The 21,660-nt window shown below is 41.4% G+C and overlaps 1 protein-coding gene across 7 annotated transcripts in view; it reads left to right on the forward strand.

Moving 5' to 3' along the window:
* GSK3B (glycogen synthase kinase 3 beta) overlaps positions 1-21,660 on the forward strand; it is a 165,164-nt gene that overhangs the window by 127,466 nt on the left and 16,038 nt on the right. For 4 of the 7 annotated variants that reach the window (XR_014025055.1, XM_081317165.1, XM_081317169.1 and 1 more), the window contains 4 exons: positions 194-232; positions 1,916-2,002; positions 3,802-3,988; positions 11,071-11,169. Coding sequence is in view for 6 of the 7 variants with exons in the window: in XM_081317165.1 (XP_081173291.1) it covers positions 194-232; positions 1,916-2,002; positions 3,802-3,988; positions 11,071-11,169 (412 nt within the window). In the remaining variant the exon portion in view is untranslated. The remainder of the gene's footprint in view (positions 1-193; positions 233-1,915; positions 2,003-3,801; positions 3,989-11,070; positions 11,170-21,660) is intronic. The other 3 variants (XM_081317168.1, XM_081317166.1, XM_081317167.1) reach the window with 3 other exon arrangements.

Genomic DNA, 21,660 nt, shown 5'->3' on the forward strand with positions numbered 1-21,660 from the left:
TCAGCTTCGCAAAATTATTTTTATTAATTTTTTGGACTTGCTGATGTTTAAAGGTTCTAATTGTATTAAACATTTAATATTTCCCCATCACTTTGGATTTCTTATAATATTGGATATATTTTTCCTTGCTGGACTATATACTTTTGGATTGACTCCCCCTGTTTGGATTATTTCACTGCATTATCATCCTTAGGACTCGTCAGGAACAGGACATTTCACCTCAGGAGTACGGGTATGTATATAATTTTTTTTCCATATCACCAGGTTAATTGCTGGGGAAACAAAAACAAAATTAGGATTGAAAAGTTTACACCAAGTTATTAGACTACAAGGAGCAGTCAGCTAATATTCTCTTCCTATTGTAAAATTAGATGTTTGGGAATAGAAGTAATGTTTACATTTTTCAACATTTATGCAAACATCTCATGACTCATTTCAAGTTTTCAAAGAAAAATAACTCCCTGATAGTGCTTGCAATTATGTTGGCTGCTTCAATTTTAATTAATAGAACATGAGGAGAAATATGAGAATAATTTCTATTAGCTTATTAATGAATGCTATATTAATTGTCTCCCTCAAAATAAAAGCAAATTACAAATTGTCATAATTAGAGGTGATAAGAATCATATTTTAAAAGATGTGGTGGATACTAAATTAAGTATGTTTCTTTACAAATATTCCCTTTGGCTGTAATCATTAGATTGAATTGCACTTGGAATTTCATATTGGGACAGAAATACCTAATCTATGTGTGTAATGTGTTTATGAGTGAACATTGTATAGATCACAAAAAGCTATGGAAATATGCCAAAAAATATGGCATAAGGTAAGAAAAGGGAATATAGCTAAAATTCTCCATAGTCTTCTTCCATTCATTTCTGTCCTCATACAAAGCATCCTTGCTTCCATCACATCCATTGCCTTTCGTTTTGTTTCACTTTTGGAAATTGAACAAAATGTAGTAATCATGTACTGAAATGTCATTCAGAATAATTATCTGACTAAGAAGTTTGTTTTCCCTTGAGGGAAAAAAAGGTCAGTCTTACTACACAAACTCCCAACATGAATTTGAAGCATACGAATTTCACTTTTTGATGAGATTTCAAAAAGCAGCAATTGCATCCTCAGTAGAAGATTCTCAAATCCACATACTCTTCTGTGTTTCAAAGAGAGATCATACAATTCACCCAGGGCTTGTAGTGGAAAAATACTTTACATTTCCTTGTTCTGTAGTATTTGTGTTTGCCCATAACAGTAAAGTAATAAAACTTTCCTAAGAACAAGTTGAAACAAGGAAACAGTGTAAAGCAGGAAGCAGTGTTTTTTTAATAACCGGGAGTTTTGGTGGCACAGTAGTTAGAATTCAGTATTGCAGGCTGGAGTTCAATCCTGATGGGGCTTAAGATTGACTCAGCTTTCCATCCATCCGAGGTCGGTAAAACAAGGACCAAAATTGTTGGGGGCAATATGCTGACATTGTAAACCACCCAGAGAATGCTCTAAAGCACTATGGAGTGGTATATAAGTCTATTGCTATTAAAATAATAATAATGTGACAATATCCCATGTCATTTTAATATATAACTATCAAAATTATCTAAGAATCATAAAATTATGCACATCTAATGAATCAGTTAAAACATTTTACAATAAAAATCCAAAATAGTTCCCATATTAGATATCTGGAGGAAAAGTTTGAACCAATGGCATTGATTTCTTTGCTCTTAAATTCTACCTCCACTGTTCATCTCATCATATATATTGTTACATATGTAAGACTATTTTTCAATCTTTTATCCATTCACTTTCTTTCAAAATGTGTGCCCAAGCACAATTACTACTGTATTGTGTTTTCTATTCAGAAGCTGCTATTGCAATAGTTCCCCTCATATTATTTTCATCTGAAAATTATCAGGTCTATAAAGCAATTGCCGCTCTTGGAATGAAAGAATTAGGAGAACAGCTGAGAGTGCCTCATCACTCTCCTGGCTTAAGTTATAAGGTAAGGCAAGGCTAAGTGAGATGAAACAATATTCACAGGATTTCAAATCCTGCTTTTTCAGGTCCATTTACAGAGGGAAATTGCCTAGTGTATGGATTTGGGAGCATCTTCTCTTTCACACACTTTACTCCTACAAATAAAAAACTGGATTTCAGTGCAATTTAGAAGAAAGGAGCTATATGGGGATGGGTGTTTAAATATATGGGTGAGTGAGAGGTGGTTCTAGTGACGAATTGGAGTAGGAAGAGTTGTACTCTCCTCTCATCATCCGATCACTCTGTTACATCAAAGTTGCCTTGTCAAAAAATGCACGGCTGCTTCAGCATTAGTTTGGGATTTTTATATAGTAGTTAAAAATTGATAAGCATTTTGGTTCTTTTGGTTTTCATTTACTCTAAATTCTATTCTGTTCTGTTTTAATCTGGTGTGTGGACTCTCACTCATAAGTTTTGATTGCTTTGTAAAAATTCATCATTTTTATAGTATATAAAATTAGGCTCAGTCTCTCCCTGTCTATATTAGAGATTAGAATATCTTTGAAGCACTTTCCTTGTGGTTGAAGTTAATGTGTCTTTCAAAAATGTATTTATGCAGATCTGCATTTGATTTTGCATGTGGTCTATATGCTATTGCGTTCATTTTGTGGAACTGTGAAGTCAGTTTATCATACAATACACTAAGGGTTTAACCCAGGGGTCAGCAACCTGAAACAGTGAAAGAGCCACTCAGAACCGGTTCCCTCACAAAAGGAAAAACTGGGAGCCGCAAAAATGTGTGCACATGTGCATACATGCGCGTATGCGCAGAACAGGGTTTGACTGAATAGTGGAGCCAAGGCGAAATATGCACCTACCCTGCATATTTGAATTGATTGGTTGAACTTTTTTAGTCCCACTTTTTTTTTTTTTGGACTGCACATGGCAGAGGACTGGGAGCCACAGGAGACAGCTGAAAGAGCCGCATGCGGCTCGAGCCGCGGGTTGCAGACCAGTGGTTTAACCATTGTTTACCCTCCCAAGACCTTCCACATAGGTTAAAAAAAACTGTTTAGAACTAGAATGCAACCTATAGAGGCAACCCATTCCACTGATTAATTGTTTTCACTATCAGGAAGTTTAACATTTAAGGCAGTCCTGAATCTCCAAGAAAATATGCAGTGCAAAAGTGATGATTGCATGTTGAGAATAGAATAGAATAGAATAGAATAGAATAGAATAGAATAGAATAGAATAGAATAGAATAGAATAGAATAGAATAGAATAGAATAGAATAGAATAGAATAGAATAGAATAGAGCTGGAAGGGACCTTGGAGGTCTTCTAGTCCCGTCTCCCACTTAAGCAGGAGAACCTACAACATCACAGACAGGTGATTAAAACCCCTATTACCAAATTAGCAGTTTGGTAAATCCAAATCTATGTTTTGGATTTTGTCAGGTTTAAATGGGATTATATAACACTCAATCCTCAAAATATCCCATCACTTGCTTTTTTCCTCTTTTCCAGCCCATCTGCATAACCTAGTGGCATCATTTATGTTTTTAAAGGTATTATTTCCTTTCTTCCCAAATTTCTTCAGCTTGGTGCTGTATATCTGTCATATCCTCAGGGATTTTGTAAATTCAACTTTATTCAACATAGCTCCTTTCCAATAAGCATTTTTGCCTTTGCCAGTTGGTAAAGATGTTAGCTTTTTAAAAACAAAATAAAACAATACCTACACGTGCTTAATTGTTTAGGCTCATAGTTTGTTAATAAGTGTAAAACAAAATGGTCAGCCTGTCCTCTTTTTTTTCCATAGGTCTTCCGACCCCGCACTCCACCAGAAGCAATAGCTTTATGTAGCCGCCTGTTGGAATATACCCCAACTGCCCGCCTGACTCCACTGGAAGCATGTGCACATTCTTTCTTTGATGAATTACGGGACCCAAACATCAAATTGCCAAGTGGTCGAGAGAAACCTGCACTCTTTAACTTTACTACTCAAGGTAATTTGGAAACATTATGCCAGCATATGGCATCCTATCAAGTAAAGTTAGGGTGAAATGATGGATAAAGTGTTGGGTGCTTCAAAAGAAAATACTCTTTCCACAGCATAGATGGAAACACAAAAGGAAACAGTTACAAATTGTGTGTGTGTGTTTGTCTCTCTCTCTCTCTCTCTCTCTCTCTCTCTCTCTCTCTCTCTCTCTCTCTCTCTCTCTCTCTCTCTCTCTCTCTCTCTCTCTTTGTAGCCAGTTCATTCTTGATGGAGACAAGATGATGTAAAGTATAATTGAATCCATAATCTAAGTCACAGGTCAGCAACCTGCGGCTCCCAGGCCTCCCGGGCGATTTCCCCCCCTTCTCCTTGCCGCGGCTAGCAGCCTCGGCAGGGAGAAGGAAAGGGCGATTTCCCCCCCTTCTCCTTGCCGCGGCTAGCAGCCTCGGCAGGGAGAAGGAAAGGGCGATTTCCCCCCCTTCTCCTTGCCGCAGCTAGCAGTCTCGGCAGGGAGAAGGAAAGGGTGATTTCCCCCCCCTCCTCCTTGCCGCGGCTAGCAGTCTCGGCAGAGAGAAGGAAAGGGCGATTTCCCCCCCTTCTCCTTGCCGCAGCTAGCAGCCTCGGCAGGGAGAAGGAAAGGGCGATTTCCCCCCCCCCTTCCTTCTCTCCGTGGCTAGCAGCCCCGGCGAGGGAGAAGGCGCGTCCCCCCCTTCCTTCTCCCTGCCATGGTTAGCAGCCCCGGCAGGGAGAAGGGGCAATTTGCCCTCCCCTTCCTATGAGGGGAGGCGGCAGGAGCTTGCCGGGGCTGCTGCTTCCACGTCTCGCCTCTCCCTTCGCTGTTTGGACCATCGTGGGACTGCTTGGACCCCCGCGCTAAAATCCCCGCCATGGCCGCCTCCGCTCCGCTCTGGGCAGGGAGCGCCTAGTCAGGCCCTCCTCAGTCTGCGGAGGAGCAAGCGAGGCGCTGCAGGAATCTCCGCCAGCGCTAGTCCTGGGGTGGTTGGGACGGAGCGCCGTCGCTCTGCTTGGGCGCTTTTGGTGGGACGGGGAAGAAGTGGCACGCGCAGATTGAAGTTCTCTCTGTCTCTCTCTCTTTGGCGGCGGCGGGGAAGAGAGAGAGAAGGATAAGGGAGGGGGCGAGGCGTTAAACCCCCGCTCCAGTGGCCGCCTCCGGACTAGCGAGGATGTTGCCTGAGGTAATGGCGGGCGAGGGAGGCGGAGGCGAGCTGGGCAGAGCGGAGCCGAGCAAAGAGAGGATGGCAGGCAGCCTCACCAGAGCCGCCTGACGGGAAGAGAGAGAGAGAGAGTGCGCGCGCACTCCAAACCGCCGCCTTCCCGTTCGGAGGTCTGCCACGCTCATCAAACATGAACGAACGCGGCAGCTGTGCAAACAGGACGGCAGCGGTTTGGAGAGTGCACGCGCACCTCTCCAAACTGCTACCGTCCTCTTTGCACAGCTGCTGCGTTCGTCCGTGTTTCTTTCAGTTTCTTTCAAACACGGAGGAATGCAGCAGCTCTGCAAATGGGGCGGCGGCGGTTTGGAGAGCTGCTGCATTCATCAAACGCAGAGGTTTGGAGGTCCCGGGAGAGGGGCAGGGCATTCGGGTGGCTCCGGCGGCGCCCGGGCTGAAGGCGCCGCAGCAACCTAGTGCCTGTCGCCTGCGAGTCCGTCCCACCCCCCACCCCCCGTGTAAGCTGGCGGCACTGGGCAGCGACAGGTGCGTGCGGCTCAGGATGCGGTGCGGGTGTAGGGGTGGTGTATGTTTTTGCTTGTTCTGCGCATGCGCGTGTGTGCCCACGTGCATGCCTACATGCGCACGCATATTTTGTGGCTCCCACTTTTGTGTGTGTATGACGGAACCGGTTCTGAGTGGCTCTTTTGCTGTTTTGGGTTGCTGACCCCTGATCTAAGTCATCTCTATCATAGTTAGCAAGTCATTTCCTAGTTGATTATTAATATATGAATGTAGATGAATTTATAGTCCATAGTGCAATTTTTACTAAGCAATGAATATAATAATTACTTGAATAAGTAAGTTAGAATACCAAATAGTCAAATTTGAAATATAAAATAGTAAGCTTATACGCACAGTGGGATTAAATATATTTTCAAATAGTGCTAAATATTGTTAAATAAAATCCTTAATTATGTTTCATATTTTTGGGAATCATGTCTGTAGCCCAAACTTTCTGAAGAGGTAAAGTAACCAATTAAATCAGGTCGGCAACCTTAAACACTCAAAGAGCCACTTGGACCCCAGAGGGGAAAAAAAAACAATGGGAGCCACAAAACTCTTGCGCGCACGCATGCAAGGAGGGTAACTTGATTGAAGAGTTTAATTAAAAAGAAATAGAGGCTGCTGTGCATGAGTTCTCTCTACCCCTCTCTTTCTCTCCCTCGATCTCCCTCTCTTTCCCTCCCTCCCTCTTCCCCTACCCCCCTCTCTCCCTGTCTCCAATCTTCTGCTCACCTGGCAAGCTGGCTTCATGCTGTTCTCGGACAAGCTGACACACATTCTTATTGGGCTGGGCTGGCTCTCCTGCCTTGCTTACTGCTGCTTCCTGCGGAGACGCAGCAAAGGCAGGCGCCCCGCCCAATAAGCTTGTCAGCTTCTTGAAGAACAGCATGAAGCCACTCTCTTTTTTACACACACACACACACACACACACACACACACACACACACACACAGAGAGAGAGAGAGAGAGAGAGAGAGAGAGAGAGAGAGAGAAGGGAAGCGCAAGTGCCTGTCTCTGTCTATCTGTCTGTCTCTCTCTCTCTGTGCAAATGGCGGAGGATGACTGGGAGCCGCAGGAGAAGGCTGAAAGAGCCGCATGCGGCTCCAAAGCCACGAGTTGCCGACCCGTGAACAAAATAGTTCCTTCCAAAGTAACCAAATAAATATACATCATGCAGATTATGCATTTATACATCATGCACACACATTTTAAAACTGGTGTCTTATAAGTACTATAAGGGAGACCACCCCTTTTCAGATTATTTTTCCCGTGCACATTTAATAGTTAAAATAATACTTCTTTTTCTAAAAGCAGTACTTTTTAATTACTTACATCAGGGGTGTCAAACTCAATTTCATTGAGGGCCGCATCAGCATTGCGGTTACCCTCAGGGGGCCGGGTGGGTATGGCCAGGGTGGGCATGGCCTACTGGGTGGGCGTGGCTAGAGTGCGTATGGCCTACTGGGTGGGCGTGGCCAGCTCTACATCGTTTGCATCAAGGGTGCCTATGGGGGCCTGGGCAGGAGTGGGACAGATCTGGGGGTCTCTGGCAGAAGGAGGGTCTCTGGGCTGGGGCCAAGGCAGCGGGGGCCGTTCCGTCACTGTTTCCAGGATGCCTTCGCGAGCCACATGAAACCACTTTGCGGGCCAGATCCAGCCCCCGGGCCTTGTGTTTGACATGTCTGACTTACATTAATTAATGTAGGAAAATCATAAGTTCTATATAGCTTTGAATAAGTTGCCTCTACATTTGATCTTAGCCAAAAAATGTAGGTCTTTACTATTATTAATGCACTTCTATTTGGAAGAATAGTTACTTGTACAAAAAGTGAAAGTAATTCTTCACTCTGAGCAATTTTTCTTTATTGTCCCATGAAATTGTGGAGTATTTTTTTTGTACATGGTCCAATAGCACTTGAACAGCACAGCTGCTTTTTAAGAAGCTACCATGCTAAGTCAGATCATTGATCTGTCTCTGTCAGAATTATCCATGCAGCTTATCAGTGGCTCTCCAGATCAATTTTTCCCCCAAAAACTTCAAGAGGAGATGCCAAGTGTTAGTAATAAAGCAGCTTGTTCTTCGTGATAGAATTTAATCAGCTGGTTTCAAAGATGAACCATTATCATCTTCGATCTGCAACATGAAAGACCCAGTTTGGTCTAGTGTAGTGATTAAGACACCAGGCTAGAAACCAGGAGGCTATGAGTCTTAGTCCTGCCTTAGCCATGAAATCCAGCTACATGATCTTAGGCCACTCTCTCTCAGTGTAACTCATGTCACAGGGTTGTTGGAGGAAGAAAGTGTGTTGGATATGTTTGTTGCCTTGAGTTGTTTGTAAAAAGAATAAAGGGAGGGATGCAAATAAATAAATACATGCAGATAGTTGCAACTTCTTTGAGCAGTTCTTTTTTATTATTTGTTAGGCAAGTCCACTCAAATACAATTATAAAATCATTTTTGTTTTTTATACCTCTGAAAGTATGCAATTGTGATTAATCTATAAAGTGAGCAGTATTGCAGGCCACCTTTGTTATAATTAATTAGAGATATTAGTACTCTCTGCCATTTGGAAAATATGGAACACTCTACCTTCTCCGTGAGACTGCCTTTCAGATATTTGGAGGCAACCATTGTGTCTGCCCAAATGTATTGAGTATAGAGTGTGGCTTTGAATGATAGAGGAAAGATCTGTTGCCAAGGCAACAATCAGATAAATGAACCCAAACCAAGAAGGTGGTTGAGCTGTGGGGAAATGACTGAGGTAGCATCCCCTACCTCTCAATTCACAGGAAGATAAGAGGAAGGGAACCACATTCAAACTTGGATGATTCTGTTACTGTAGCTCTGCTAATAAAAGTGGCTTTAGAGCTACAGGACGTCAGTTTCTTACTCTGGTCTACCTTATAGAGCTGGCATCAATCTTCCAAGTCTAAGTGTTCAGAAAGTAGCTTATGAGGAGGTATCTGACATTCCGCAGCAGTCTTGCTGTTTATTTTTATTTATTTTATTTTATTTTATTTTAATTCCATTTATATCCCGCCCTTCTCCGAAGACTCAGGGCGGCTTACAAGCTTAGCAGTAAGCTTGTTTATATGCTACTATCCGGAGTATGGGGAAAAAAAGATGAGCTTTGAACTCTCTATATAAAGAAAAATACAACCTGACCAAGCCTCCTTGACTGGACTATATTGAAGTATTGCAGGAGAATGATTGGGATGATTGGGATCCTTAGCAAAGATGATTGGGATCCTTAGCAAAGCAGGAGTGGAAGGCACATTTAAAAGCACTTCCAATAAAAAAAACAGATACCAGAACAAGCCAACTGACTACATAGAATGCCTAGTAATTATTTAAAAATGAACATGACACATAAGAATATATAAGAAGAGGAAGGATGAAAGATCACTAAGGCAGGGTATACACACTTAGCTCATATTTGCAGAGGTGATATATTCAAATAAAAGAAAAGGTGTTGGTCTATAGATGTTCCTGTTCTTATGGATAGCAAAGAAATGGTAAAAATGTTCCATTTCCCTGTCTTCCCTAACAAGAAGGATTTAGTTTCACTGGAGTTCCAGAGAACATGAAGAAGTATGATTGCAGCTTGAGACTGATGAAAACATGGTCAGGGAATAATTATTTATTTTGAATAAGTTAGAATATAGAGGGTGAATAAGTTGCATCTTGCAACACTGAAAGAAATTACTGACAACACAAAGACAAATGGAACAAACCAAAGTTTTTAAAAGTGATTTTTGAGGACCATTGTTTAATAGTAATAACAGTAATTTTTTAATGAAAAAAGTAAAAATACAAAAACACAAGTATTAAAATTTAATGAGCTGCTTCCAGCTGAGAAAATGTGAAAAGGTGCATCAGATCTGCTTTTATAAGATGCTTGATTCTGTTGCTTTCACATTTAAAGAATTTTTGTAAAGCAACATTTTTCCTTTAAGTTCTTTAAGAGATATTGTAAGCTGATTATCATAATATGTGATCCTAATGTTATAAAAAAAAGTTGACAGCATTTTTTAATTACTAGTCAACAACAGAAGACATTTCTGTTCATGTACAATTCTGAGGCAAATGCATAGATAATTTCAGTCATTGAGAAGGTCTTCCAGAACTCTAAGCTTGATTCTACATGCAAAGGCTAAAAGATTTTGGTTTGTTTTTCAGTTTAATTGTACAGCTTATATGCTATAGTAAAGGTGGAAAAAAGTCTGAAATGATTTGTCTTGGTCTGATTTTTTTAACCTCCCAAAAACCTTGCATTTTAACCCACTCTACATAGCAAATTACCTTGAAATGCCATCTAACTGGGTAGAGTAGTAAAATTGGAAAAAAAAATCCTAGAAAATGGCAGTGGCAAACCATTTCTGGAAACTGCCTTGAGAATTGTGTGGATGCAGTTATACAGGATAGAGGAAGTTAATCTTGTCACTGTTGTCAGAGAACATGTTAGCCAGTCTTGACTGATCTCAAGAAAGTTTAAGCAGGATTAAAACTGGGAATCTATGAGTAAAAGCCTGGGCTGCAGGCAAGTAAAAAAGTAAGTATGCAAGAAGAAGATGATGGCTAAGCACCTTTGTATTGTTACCAAGAAACAATATGGACTTACCCATGTGGTCATGAGGAGCTAACTGCTCTTTTTCATAACTTCACTAAGATATTTGTAATAATAACTAAGCAAGGGCAAACCAAAATAATTTGAACTTCATTACTTTTATATTGTTGCCAATAATTTATTATTATTTTAAATAATATTTCTGACTGACATTCTTTCCCCTCCCCTTGAACCATCTCTGAATCTTGGAAACTGCCTGGACAAATTGCTACAGTTTTCTTTGCAAGATTTTTCAGAGGTGGTTTGCAATTGCCTCTTTTTTAGCGTTGAGAGAGAGTGACTGGCCCAAGGTCACCTAGTTGGCTTTGTGCCTAAAGTGGGACTAGAACTCAGAGTCTCTCTTTCTAGCCTGATGCCTTAACCACTACACCAAACTGGCTCTGGGGACATTTTTAGTCTCTTGCTTATGATGGACTGTCTGTTTTAGTTTTTTGAGAAAAAAGATTGTGGCACATGATCTACAATTTTAATAGAAAAAGGCAAAGTATTTTTTTTTGTTAAAAACAATATTGGCATGCTTTTGTCCTTCCCAAATACTTCACAGCATGGTGTTTGGGAGCACTGGTGGGATTTAACCTTCCTCTATTCTTTCATGGCAGTAATGATTATCATAGAACTTTTCATAGAGCGTCCTTACTTTCTTGGCTTCATCAGGAGGTCTACTAAATTAGGTAATCGAATTGTGCTTTGTTACAAATGATCTTTCTTCAACTTCCTTCTAGAATTGTCAAGCAATCCATCTCTGGCTTCAATCCTCATACCTGCTCATGCTCGAAATCAAGCTGCTGTTTCAACTCCTACCAATACTCCAGCAGCCTCAGGTGAGATTATATTTATATCTACCATATTTTTTCTTGGTGTGCACACCACTCACAATTTTCAATGACACAAATGCTGACCATCCCAGTGTTGTTACCATTATTAAATCTAGAATCAATACATTTTACAGGTTTATCACAAATCTCTAACGTAAAGTTTTAGAAAATTACATGCAGATTTAGCATTGTTTGTCCAGCATCATAGATGAGGACCTCAGCACCATTGGTTACATTAAAATTAAGTGTGGTATGTCCAATGATAATTGGTCAAGCCAATTTGGGCATGGAATATCCTGGCACATATCGGGCAAACAGGTAGAGTTCTTGCACTGATAGCTCTAGACTTATGCAGCTAGCAAGATGTAGGTCAGCAAGCTCAGTTACTAAGTCTTCAGCTAGTGCTGAAGCCATGCTGGGGTTTTTCCACCTAATCACATTAATTCTTTCAATGGCCTTGCTTCCTTTTGGTTATCTTTTGCGTCTGATGTGGAGCTTCATTTTGGAGACAATGAGTCTGGGACCAGTCCAACAGTCAGCACCAGGACCTTAGTTACTCTGAAATCTTGGCTTCCTTTTCTCCTGACAATGATATAATCAGTAAGATGCCAAGCTTAGAGTGGAGGTGCATCCAGGAGATCGGGTTACTGGTAGCCAAACAGAAAGTGGTTATTGGTGATGAGGTTGTGGGCTGCTCAGGTCTTCACTAGGAGTAGACCATTACTGTTACAGTTGCTCACTCCATGTCTCACAAGGACTTCCTGCCAAGCTGCAGAAGCATATCTACTATTGCATTAAAGTTGCCCAGCAAACTGCAAACAAGTCATCTAATTCTTCATAGAATCTGTCTTTTGTCTCAGGGTTGGTCATTGTGAGATACACAGGCACTGATCAGGTTAGCTATAATGGTAACTGCAATGTTTCCAAACAAAATGAGTTCTATCAACCACTTCCACCCCAGCTCCAGCATCACAACACTCATCACTGCCATTTCTGCTCCAGAAAAAAGTGTATCCACCTTCAGTTCCAGCCAGCTGATATTTGTTGAGAAGAAAAGTCTCACTCAGGGCCTCATTGTACAGTGAGGGGAAAAATTATTTGACCCCTTCTGCTTTTGTACATTCGCCCACAGACAAAGAAATGATCAGTCTATAATTTTAATGGTAGGTTTATTTTAACAATGAGAGACAGAATAACAACAACAAAACCCAGAAAAACGCATTTCAACAAAATTATAAATTGATTTGCATTTTAATGAGTGAAATAAGTATTTGATCCCCTATCAATCAGCAAGATTTTTGGCTTCCAGGTGGCTTTTATACAGGTAATGACCTGAGATTAGGAGCACTCTCTTAAAGGGAGTGCTCCTAATCTCAGTTTGTTACCTATATAAAAGAAACCTGCTCACAGAAGCAATCGATCAATCAATCAATCAATCAGATTCCAAACTCTCCACCATGGTCAAGACCAAAGAGCTATCCAAGGATGTCAGGGACAAGACTATACAAGGCTGGAATGGGCTACAAGACTGTCACCAAGGAGCTTGGTGAGAAGATGACAACAGTTGGTGCGGTTATTCGCAAATGGAAGAAACACAAATAACTGTCAATCTCCCTCAGTCTGGGGCTCCATGCAAGATCTCACCTCGTGAAGTTTCAATGAGAATGGTGAGGAATCAGCCCTGAACTACACAGGAGAATCTTGTAAATGAACTCAAGGCAGCTAGGACCATAATCACCAAGAAAACATTTGGTAACACACTACGCCATGAAGGACTGAAATCCTGCAGTGCCCACTAGGTCCCCCTGTTCAAGAAAGCACATATACAGGCCCGTCTGAAGTTTGCCAATGAACATCTGAACGATTCAGAGGAGAACTGGGTGAAAGTGTTGTGGTCAGATGAGACCAAAATCAAGCACTTTGGCATTAACCCAACTCGCCATGTTAGGAGGAGGAGGAATGCTGCCTATGACCCCAAGGAACACCATCCCCATTGTCGAACATGGAGGTGGAAACATTATGCTTTGGGGGTGTTTTTCTGCTGAGGGGACTGTACAACTTCACTCCATCAAAGGGGCGATGGACGGGCTGTCAAATCTTGAGTGAGAACCTCTTCCCTCAGCCAGTGCATTGAAAATGGGTTGTGGATGGGTATTCCAGCATGGCAGTGATCCAAAACACATGGCCAAGGCAACAAAGGAGTGGCTGAAGAACCTTAATGACTTGGAGAAGATCTGCAAAGAAGAGAGGGACAAAATCCCACCTGAAATGTGTGCAAACCTGGTGGCCAACTACAAGAAACGTCTAACCTCTGATTGCCAACAAGGGTTTTGCCACTAAGTACTAAGTCATGCCCCTTCATGGATTACTGCCTTGTCGTGGCGAAGGGGCTTGCGTAATTCAATGAAGCTATGAGCTATGCCGTGCAGGGCCACCCAAGACGGACAGGTCATAGCAGAGAGTTCTGACAAAACGTGATCCACTGGAGAAGGAAATGGCAAACCACTCCAGTATCTTTGCCATGAAAACCCTATGGACAGTACCAAAAGGCAAAACGATATGACGCTGGAAGATGAGCCCCTCAGGTCGGAAGGTGTCCAATATGCTACTGGGGAAGAGCAGAGGGCTAGTACTAGTAGCGCCAGAAAGAATGAAGCGACTGGGCCAAAGCCGAAAGGACGCTCAGCTGTGGATATGTCTGGTGGTGAAAGGAAAGTCCGATGCTGTAAAGATTTTTTCTCCATAGGAACCTGGAATGTAAGATCCATGAATCAAGGAAAACTGGACGTGGTCAAACAAGAGATGACAAGACTGAACATCGACATCTTAGGTATCAGCGAACTAAAATGGACAGGAATGGGTGAATTTAATTCAGATGACCATCAGGTATACTACTGTGGGCAAGAATCCTTCAGAAGAAATGGAGTAGCCTTCATAGTCAATAAAAGAGTAGGAAAAGCAATACTGGGATACAATCCTCAAAATGACAGAATGATCTCAGTTCGAATCCAAGGCAAACCATTCAATATCACAGTAGTCCAGGTCTATGCCCCAACCACCAGTGCTGAAGAGGATGAAATTGACCAGTTCTATGAAGCACTACAGCACCTTATAGAACTAACACCAAAAAATGATGTTCTTATCATCATGGGGGATTGGAATGCTAAAGTAGGAAGCCAAAAGATAACTGGAATAACAGGCAAGTTTGGCCTTGGAGTGCAAAATGAAGCAGGGCACAGGCTGATAGAATTCTGTCAAGAGAATACGATGGTCATAGCAAACACTCTTTTCCAACAACCCAAGAGACGGCTCTACACATGGACATCACCAGATGGTCAACACAGAAATCAGATTGACTATGTGCTCTGCAGCCAAAGATGGAGAAGCTCTATACAGTCAGTAAAAACAAGACCAGGAGCTGACTGTGGCTCAGACCATGAGCTTCTCCTTGCAAAGTTTAGGCTTAAACTGAAGAAAGTAGGGAAAAGCACTAGGCCACTCAGGTATGAATTAAATCATATCCCTGTTGAATATACAGTAGAGGTGACAAATAGATTTAAGGAATTAGATCTGATAGACAGAGTGCCTGAAGAACTATGGACAGAGGTTCGCGACATTGTACAACAGGTAGCAACCAAAACCATCCCAAAGAAAAAGAAATGTAAGAAAGCAAAATGGCTGTCTGAGGAAGCTTTGCAAATAGCTGAGGAAAGGAGGGAAGCGAAAGGCAAGGGAGAAAAAGAAAGATACACCCAATTGAATGCAGAATTCCAGAGAATAGCTAGAAGAGATAAGAATGCCTTCTTAAATGAACAGTGCAAAGAAATAGAAGAAAATAATAGAATAGGGAGGACCAGAGATCTTTTCAAGAAAATTGGAGAAATGAAGGGAACGTTTAATGCAAAAATGGGCATGATAAAGGACCAAAATGGCAGGGACCTAACAGAGGCAGAAGAGATTAAGAAGAGGTGGCAAAATTACACAGAAGAACTATACAAGAATGAGCTTAACGTCCCTGATAATCACAATGAAGTGGTCACTGACCTCGAGCCAGACATCCTAGAATGTGAAGTGAAGTGGGCCTTAGAAAAGCTGAGCAACAACAAAGCTAGTGGAAGTGACAGTATTCCAGCTGAGCTATTCAAAATCTTAAAAGACAATGCAGTAAAAGTGCTACACTCAATTTGCCAGCAAATTTGGAAAACTCAACAATGGCCACAGGATTGGAAAAGATCAGTTTACATTCCAATTCCAAAGAAAGGCAGTGCCAAAGAATGTTCAAACTATCGCACCATTGCACTCATTTCTCATGCTAGTAAAGTCATGCTTAAAATCCTACAAGCTAGACTTCAGCAGTATGTGGATCGAGAACTACCAGAAGTGCAGGCAGGATTTCGAAGAGGCAGAGGAACTAGAGATCAAATTGCCAACATACGCTGGATCATGGAGAAAGCTAGGGAGTTCCAGAAAAACATCTACTTCTGCTTCATTGACTATGCTAAAGCCTTTGATTGTGTGGATCATAACAAACTGTGGCAAGTTCTTAAAGAGATGGGAGTACCAGACCATCTTATTTGTCTCTTGAGAAACCTATATGCGGGTCAAGAAGCAACAGTGAGAACTGGACACGGAACCACTGATTGGTTCAAAATTGGGAAAGGAGTCCGGCAAGGCTGTATACTGTCGCCCTGCCTATTTAACTTATATGCAGAGCACATCATGAGAAAGGCAGGGCTAGATGAATCAAAAGTTGGAATTAAGATTGCCGGAAGAAATATCAACAACCTAAGATACGCAGATGATACCACTCTAATGGCAGAAAGTGAAGAAGAACTAAAGAGCCTCTTGTTGCAGGTGAAGAAGGAGAGTGCAAAACTTGGGTTGAAACTTAACATTAAGAAAACCAAGATCATGGCATCTGGCCCTCTCAATTCCTGGCAAATAGATGGGGAAGAAATGGAGGTAGTGACAGATTTTATTTTCCTGGGCTCCAAGATCACTGCAGATGGGGACTGTAGCCAAGAAATTAAAAGACGCTTGCTCCTGGGGAGGAAAGCCATGGCAAATCTAGACAGCACACTAAAAAGCAGAGACATCACCCTGTCAACAAAAGTGCGTATAGTCAAGGCTATGGTCTTCCCAGTTGCAACGTATGGCAGTGAAAGTTGGACCATAAGAAAGGCTGAGCGCCAAAGAATTGAGGCCTTTGAACTGTGGTGCTGGAGAAGACTCCTGCGAGTCCCATGGACCGCAAGGCGATCAAACCGGTCAGTCCTAGAGGAGATCAATCCTGACTGCTCTTTAGAAGGCCAGATCCTGAAGCTAAAACTCAAGTACTTTGGCCACCTAATGAGAAGGAAGGACTCACTGGAGAAGAGCCTAATGCTGGGAAAGATCGAGGGCAATAGAAGAAGGGGACGACAGAGAATGAGGTGGCTGGATGGAGTCACTGAAGCAGTAGGCGTGAGCTTAAATGGACTCCAGAAGATGGTAGAGGACAGGAAGGCCTGGAGGAATGTTGTCCATAGGGTCGCGATGGGTCGGACACGACTTCGCAGCTAACAACAACAACAACTAAGTCATGCTTTGCGAAGGGGTCAAATACTTATTTCACTCATTAAAATGCAAATCAACTTACAACTTTTTGGAAATTCATTTTTCTGGAATTTTTTTTGTTATTCTGTCTCTCACTGTTAAAATAAACCTACCATTAAAATTATAGACTGATCATTTCTTTGTCTGTGGGCAAACGTACAAAATCAGCAGGGGATCAAATAATGTTTTCCCTCACTGTATCTTGCAAACTCTGGCAACTTAAAGCTGTTCTCCTAGTCTGCCTATTATAGGGTTGTCCAAAAGCACAAACATGTTCAAGTGACAATGGTGAGAGGTATCACCTTGTGTTTTTTTGATGTTTGTTCAACCTCCAAGATGGGATCCCCACTAGTTGTGGTGAACTGACCAGGATGCAGTAAAGCAGGCAAAGTTTGGGGCAGCTATTCCAGTCCCTTCCTCATACTGTGGAGGTGAGCAGTGCATTCCTAAAGAAGACTGCTAACTCACCTAGGCAGGTACTGGTTTCAGTGCTGCTTTGGTCAGTGAAAAGTGGCTATTAGACCTGAGTTGCTTGTGTGCAGGTCCCTGACTACAACTCCCAGTGTATTTATGCTTAGTACTTTGTCACTCACTCATAGCTGCAGGACTTTTTTATTTTAACTCCTTTCAAGAGCGATGATGATGATGAGGAGGAGGAGGAGGAGGAGGAGGAGACTAGTGCATAATTTTGATTTAAGTGAAGGACATTTGCACAGTGTCAACCTCACTCTCCCAGTTCCCATCTCTCTCCCCCCCTCTCTGTGGGTGTGTGTACAGAATTTCAGTATACTCTTTCCCTCTTGAGGGTATTTAATTTGAGGTTGCAACTTCCTTCTGAGTTCAGAGATATTTTGAAAAACTCATTATTTTTCCAAGTCTGTCTCCATCTACAATGTCTTTAGAAATGTCATAGTAATAGTTCTTGTCATTTCAAACCTCTCTTGAAACCCTTTGTTAAGTTTCTTCCTGAAACCATCCTTATTTTTTGCTTTTTGTCTATTTCTAGCAATATCCATTGTTTCTTTTTAATAAATTAGTGGGGAAACGCTGTGTTTACTTAAACTTCAGTAAGCCATTTGACAAAGTAGACCACAACCTACTACTTGATAAGATAGAAAAATGTAGATAGCATCACCATCAGATGGATTTGCAACTGGCTGACCAGTCGCACTGAATGTGAGGTCTTCAATGGAACTACATCTACATGGAGGGAAGCATACATTGGGATACCTCAGATCTCTATCTTAGGCCCAGTACTCTTGAACATCTTCATAAACAATCTAGAGGAGTGGATAGAAGGGGAACACATCAAATTTGCAGCCATCTAGCCAGGGAGAATTGCTAACACTTTAGAAGATTTAAGATTCAGAAGGATCTTGACAACTTGAGCATTGGCCCTATTCAAAAAGTTTTAGTTCAGTGGTGAAAAAAGTACAGTCCTACACTTAGACAGGAAAAATCAAATGCATAGGTATAGAATAGGTGGTACGTGGCTCAATAGTAGTAACTGTGAGAGGTATCAAGGTCCTAGTGGACCACCTAAGTATGAGCCAGAAGTGTACTGCAATTGCCCCAAAAGCTAGTGCTGTCCTAAGCTGTATCAACAGAGGAATAATATAAAGATCACTCTATGCGTGCAGTGAGGTCACACTTGGAATACTGTATCCAGTTCTGGTTGCCATAATACAAAAAAGATGCTGAGGTCCTAGAAAGAGTACAGAAAAGAGCAACAAAGATGATAAAGGGTCTGGAGGCTAAACCATACGATAAATGGTTAAGAGAAGTAAGTATGTTTAGCCTATCAAAAGAGAAGGATTAGGAGTGACATGAGAGCTGTTTTCCAGTACTTGAGGGGCTGCCACAGAGAAGAGGGGCACAACCTGTACTCCAAAGCACCTAAGGGCAGGACAAGAAGTAATGGATGGAAGATCATTAAAGAGAGATCCAATCTAGAACTAAGGAGAAATTTCCTGATAGTGAGATCAATTAATCAGTGGAACAGCCTGTCTTCAGACTTTGTGGGCATTCCATCACTACAGGTTTTCAAGAAGAGATTTGATAATTACTTATCTGGAATGGTAGAAGATCTCCTCGAGCTGGGGTTGCACTAGGACCTCCAAGGTTCATTCCAGCCCGGTTAGTCTATGTCAGGGGTCAGCAACCTGAAACAGTGAAAGAGCCACTCGGAACCAGTTCCCTCACAAAAGGAAAAACTGGGAGCCGCAAAAAATGTGTGCGCATATGCGTACATGCGCGCATGCGCAGAACAGGGTTTGAAGAGTGGAGCCAAGGCGAGATATGCACCTACCCTGCATATTTGAATTGATTGGTTGAACTTTTTAGTCCCACTTTTTTTTTGGGGGGGGGACTGCACATGGCAGAGGACTGGGAGCCGCAGGAGATGGCTGAAAGAGCCACATGTGGCTCCGGAGCCGTGGGTTGCAGACCTATGGTCTATGTTATAGTATCCAGTTTGGTTTTTTTGTTTCTTGGTTTTTGGCAGTCTTTTTCTCAAATTCATCCCTCAGGACTTCAAAGCGATTCCTGATGTTCTTTTTAAAATGGTAGGTCATATGCTCAAGATTATAATCATGTAAACTTTGTTCTTCTGCTTTACTGGGAACTTGATATGAACAGTTTGTGATTTGTTCCTAGTCATGTTGTGTTCTTAGTCATATTTTGGTGTTGTAACTGAGCTCTTCCAACTCTTGTACCAATTAAACCTAATTTTATTTTTTTCATGCTCCATTTGGAGATGTCCATTTATATAGAATAGATTGTTTGAAGAATGTATTAGCAATAAAGAAGCAATTGGATTGGCAGAAACTGATAATCTGTTTTCATGCTTCGTGGCCTAAGTATAGATTCCTCCTTAAAACTTCAGCATTTATAGTGGAATCTCCATCTAGAGTGGGGGAAGGTGTGAAGAGGGGGCTAAGCTTAGAGTCCTTGCATAGAAGGAAATAGCAGCAAATCTTACCTTCCTTAGAATCCCTGAAGCTTTATCTGACTGTTCCCATGAGAATGCAGTCAGTCTCACAATATTCTCATAAATAGGCGTGCAACAAATAAAGAAGTAACTTTGATCAGCTCACGGTATCCTGGTTCCTTGTGCCTGAGACCATTCTAGTCACAAACCACAGGCAAATTATCTTGCTTGCAGGTTCTGTTGATTTCAAATTGAACTTGAACATTAATATGATTAACAAAGGGATTTGAAGATTAGTTTAATTTTGCCATCTCTGCAAACTTTGTCACCTTTGTCAATTTCAAAATCCATTCTTCAGCAGTCAGCATCTCTTTTTCTTTCCAGTGTTTGGCAAGTACAATTCTCGCAGCTGTCACAATGTGAAGCAATAGTACCCCAAGTTGTTTTTCAATTGACTTATCCATCATACCTAAAGAAAAGCTTCAGGATTTATTAATATTTGTATCTTAAATATTTTTGCATTGTCATTGTTATGTTTATCCAGTATGTTTTCACATATTTTCAAGACTACCACATAAGATAAAATCAACCTGGATTTTGATTACATTTCCAGCACTTATTAGAAATCCCTTTATACATTTTCACTAGTCTATCTGGGGTCAAGCACCAATGATACATCATTTTGTAAAAGTTTTCTTTCATACTATAATTTAATTAGCCATGGCAGTGCAGTGGTTAGAATGCAGTACTGCAGGCTACTTTTGCTGACTCCTGGATGCCAGCAGTTCGGCAGTTTGATTCTCACTGGCTCAAGGTTGACTCAGCCTTCCATCCTTCCAAGATAGGTAAAATGAGGACCCAGATTGCTGGGGACAATAGGCTGGCTCTGTAAACCACTTAGAAAGGGCTGCAAAGCACTGTGAAGTGGTATATGTCTAAGTGCTAATGTGTTATTAATGTGAATTTTAGTCCATTTCACCCATATATTCCCCCATTTTTCTAGCATTATATTATACCCATTTTACCATACACTCTAACATATTCATCTTTTAGGTTCATATTAAGTAATATTTCATATACTTTAGAAATCAAGTGGTTATCTCCAGAACATAAATTACATCCAATTCAGATTTAGTTCCTATGAAAAGAAAACTTTTTAGTCAAATGTAAATCTTTCAAAAATTCTAATAATTAAACCAGTCACAACCAACTCCTTTACTTATTAGTTGTTCTCTTGTCTTTATCTTAAATCCCTCTTTTTCAAATATCAATAACTCTCAATATGTCATCCATTTACATTTTGAAATCATCTCTGTTCTATGTAGTGGTTCATGAGATGATCGCTAAAGTGGCACTTTATCAGCTAAACTTTTATACTTCCATCACATACATGCAATTCCATCATATACATGCAACCTTAAAACCAGGGTTAACTTTTACTTTGTCATACCACAGATAGACATGTCACCCATGTCTTAAATCAAAATCTTCAAGGTCTAATAGCCTTGGATTTGTTAAAGTTATCCTGTAAGGACCCGCTTCAAAACCTCATCCCAGGAAAGCAGGACACTTGGAACAATTCCATTCCAAAAGGAACTTTTATTAGGTGAAGTTGACAGCAGGCATAGAAGGCAGGATCTGAGGGTTTCCCACTCAAATCAATAGATTAAAGGAGCAAAAAGCAAACCCCACCCCAATAGTTCATCCGGTCAGTTCAAACGGCCCAGTCCCCAGGTATTAAGTCCGCTGTGGAAACGAGGCTGATAAGACTCCTTTCCCAAGGCTATGAAAATGTTAGGTCTTCGCACTTTCCTTTACGCAACAAGAGATAAGCCAGATGGCTGAAGGCACATTCCTTTCTCACCCCAGGTTGACATCAAGGGGAGAATAGTTCAAAGAGCAAGCAGATAGAGGGAGCGGAGAGGTTACATTGTAGCATTAAAGCGAAAGGCCATTACACATACAATCCCCCA

Source organism: Vipera berus, assembly GCF_964194415.1.
Source record: "Vipera berus genome assembly, chromosome: 2".
Classification (NCBI taxonomy): domain Eukaryota; kingdom Metazoa; phylum Chordata; class Lepidosauria; order Squamata; family Viperidae; genus Vipera; species Vipera berus.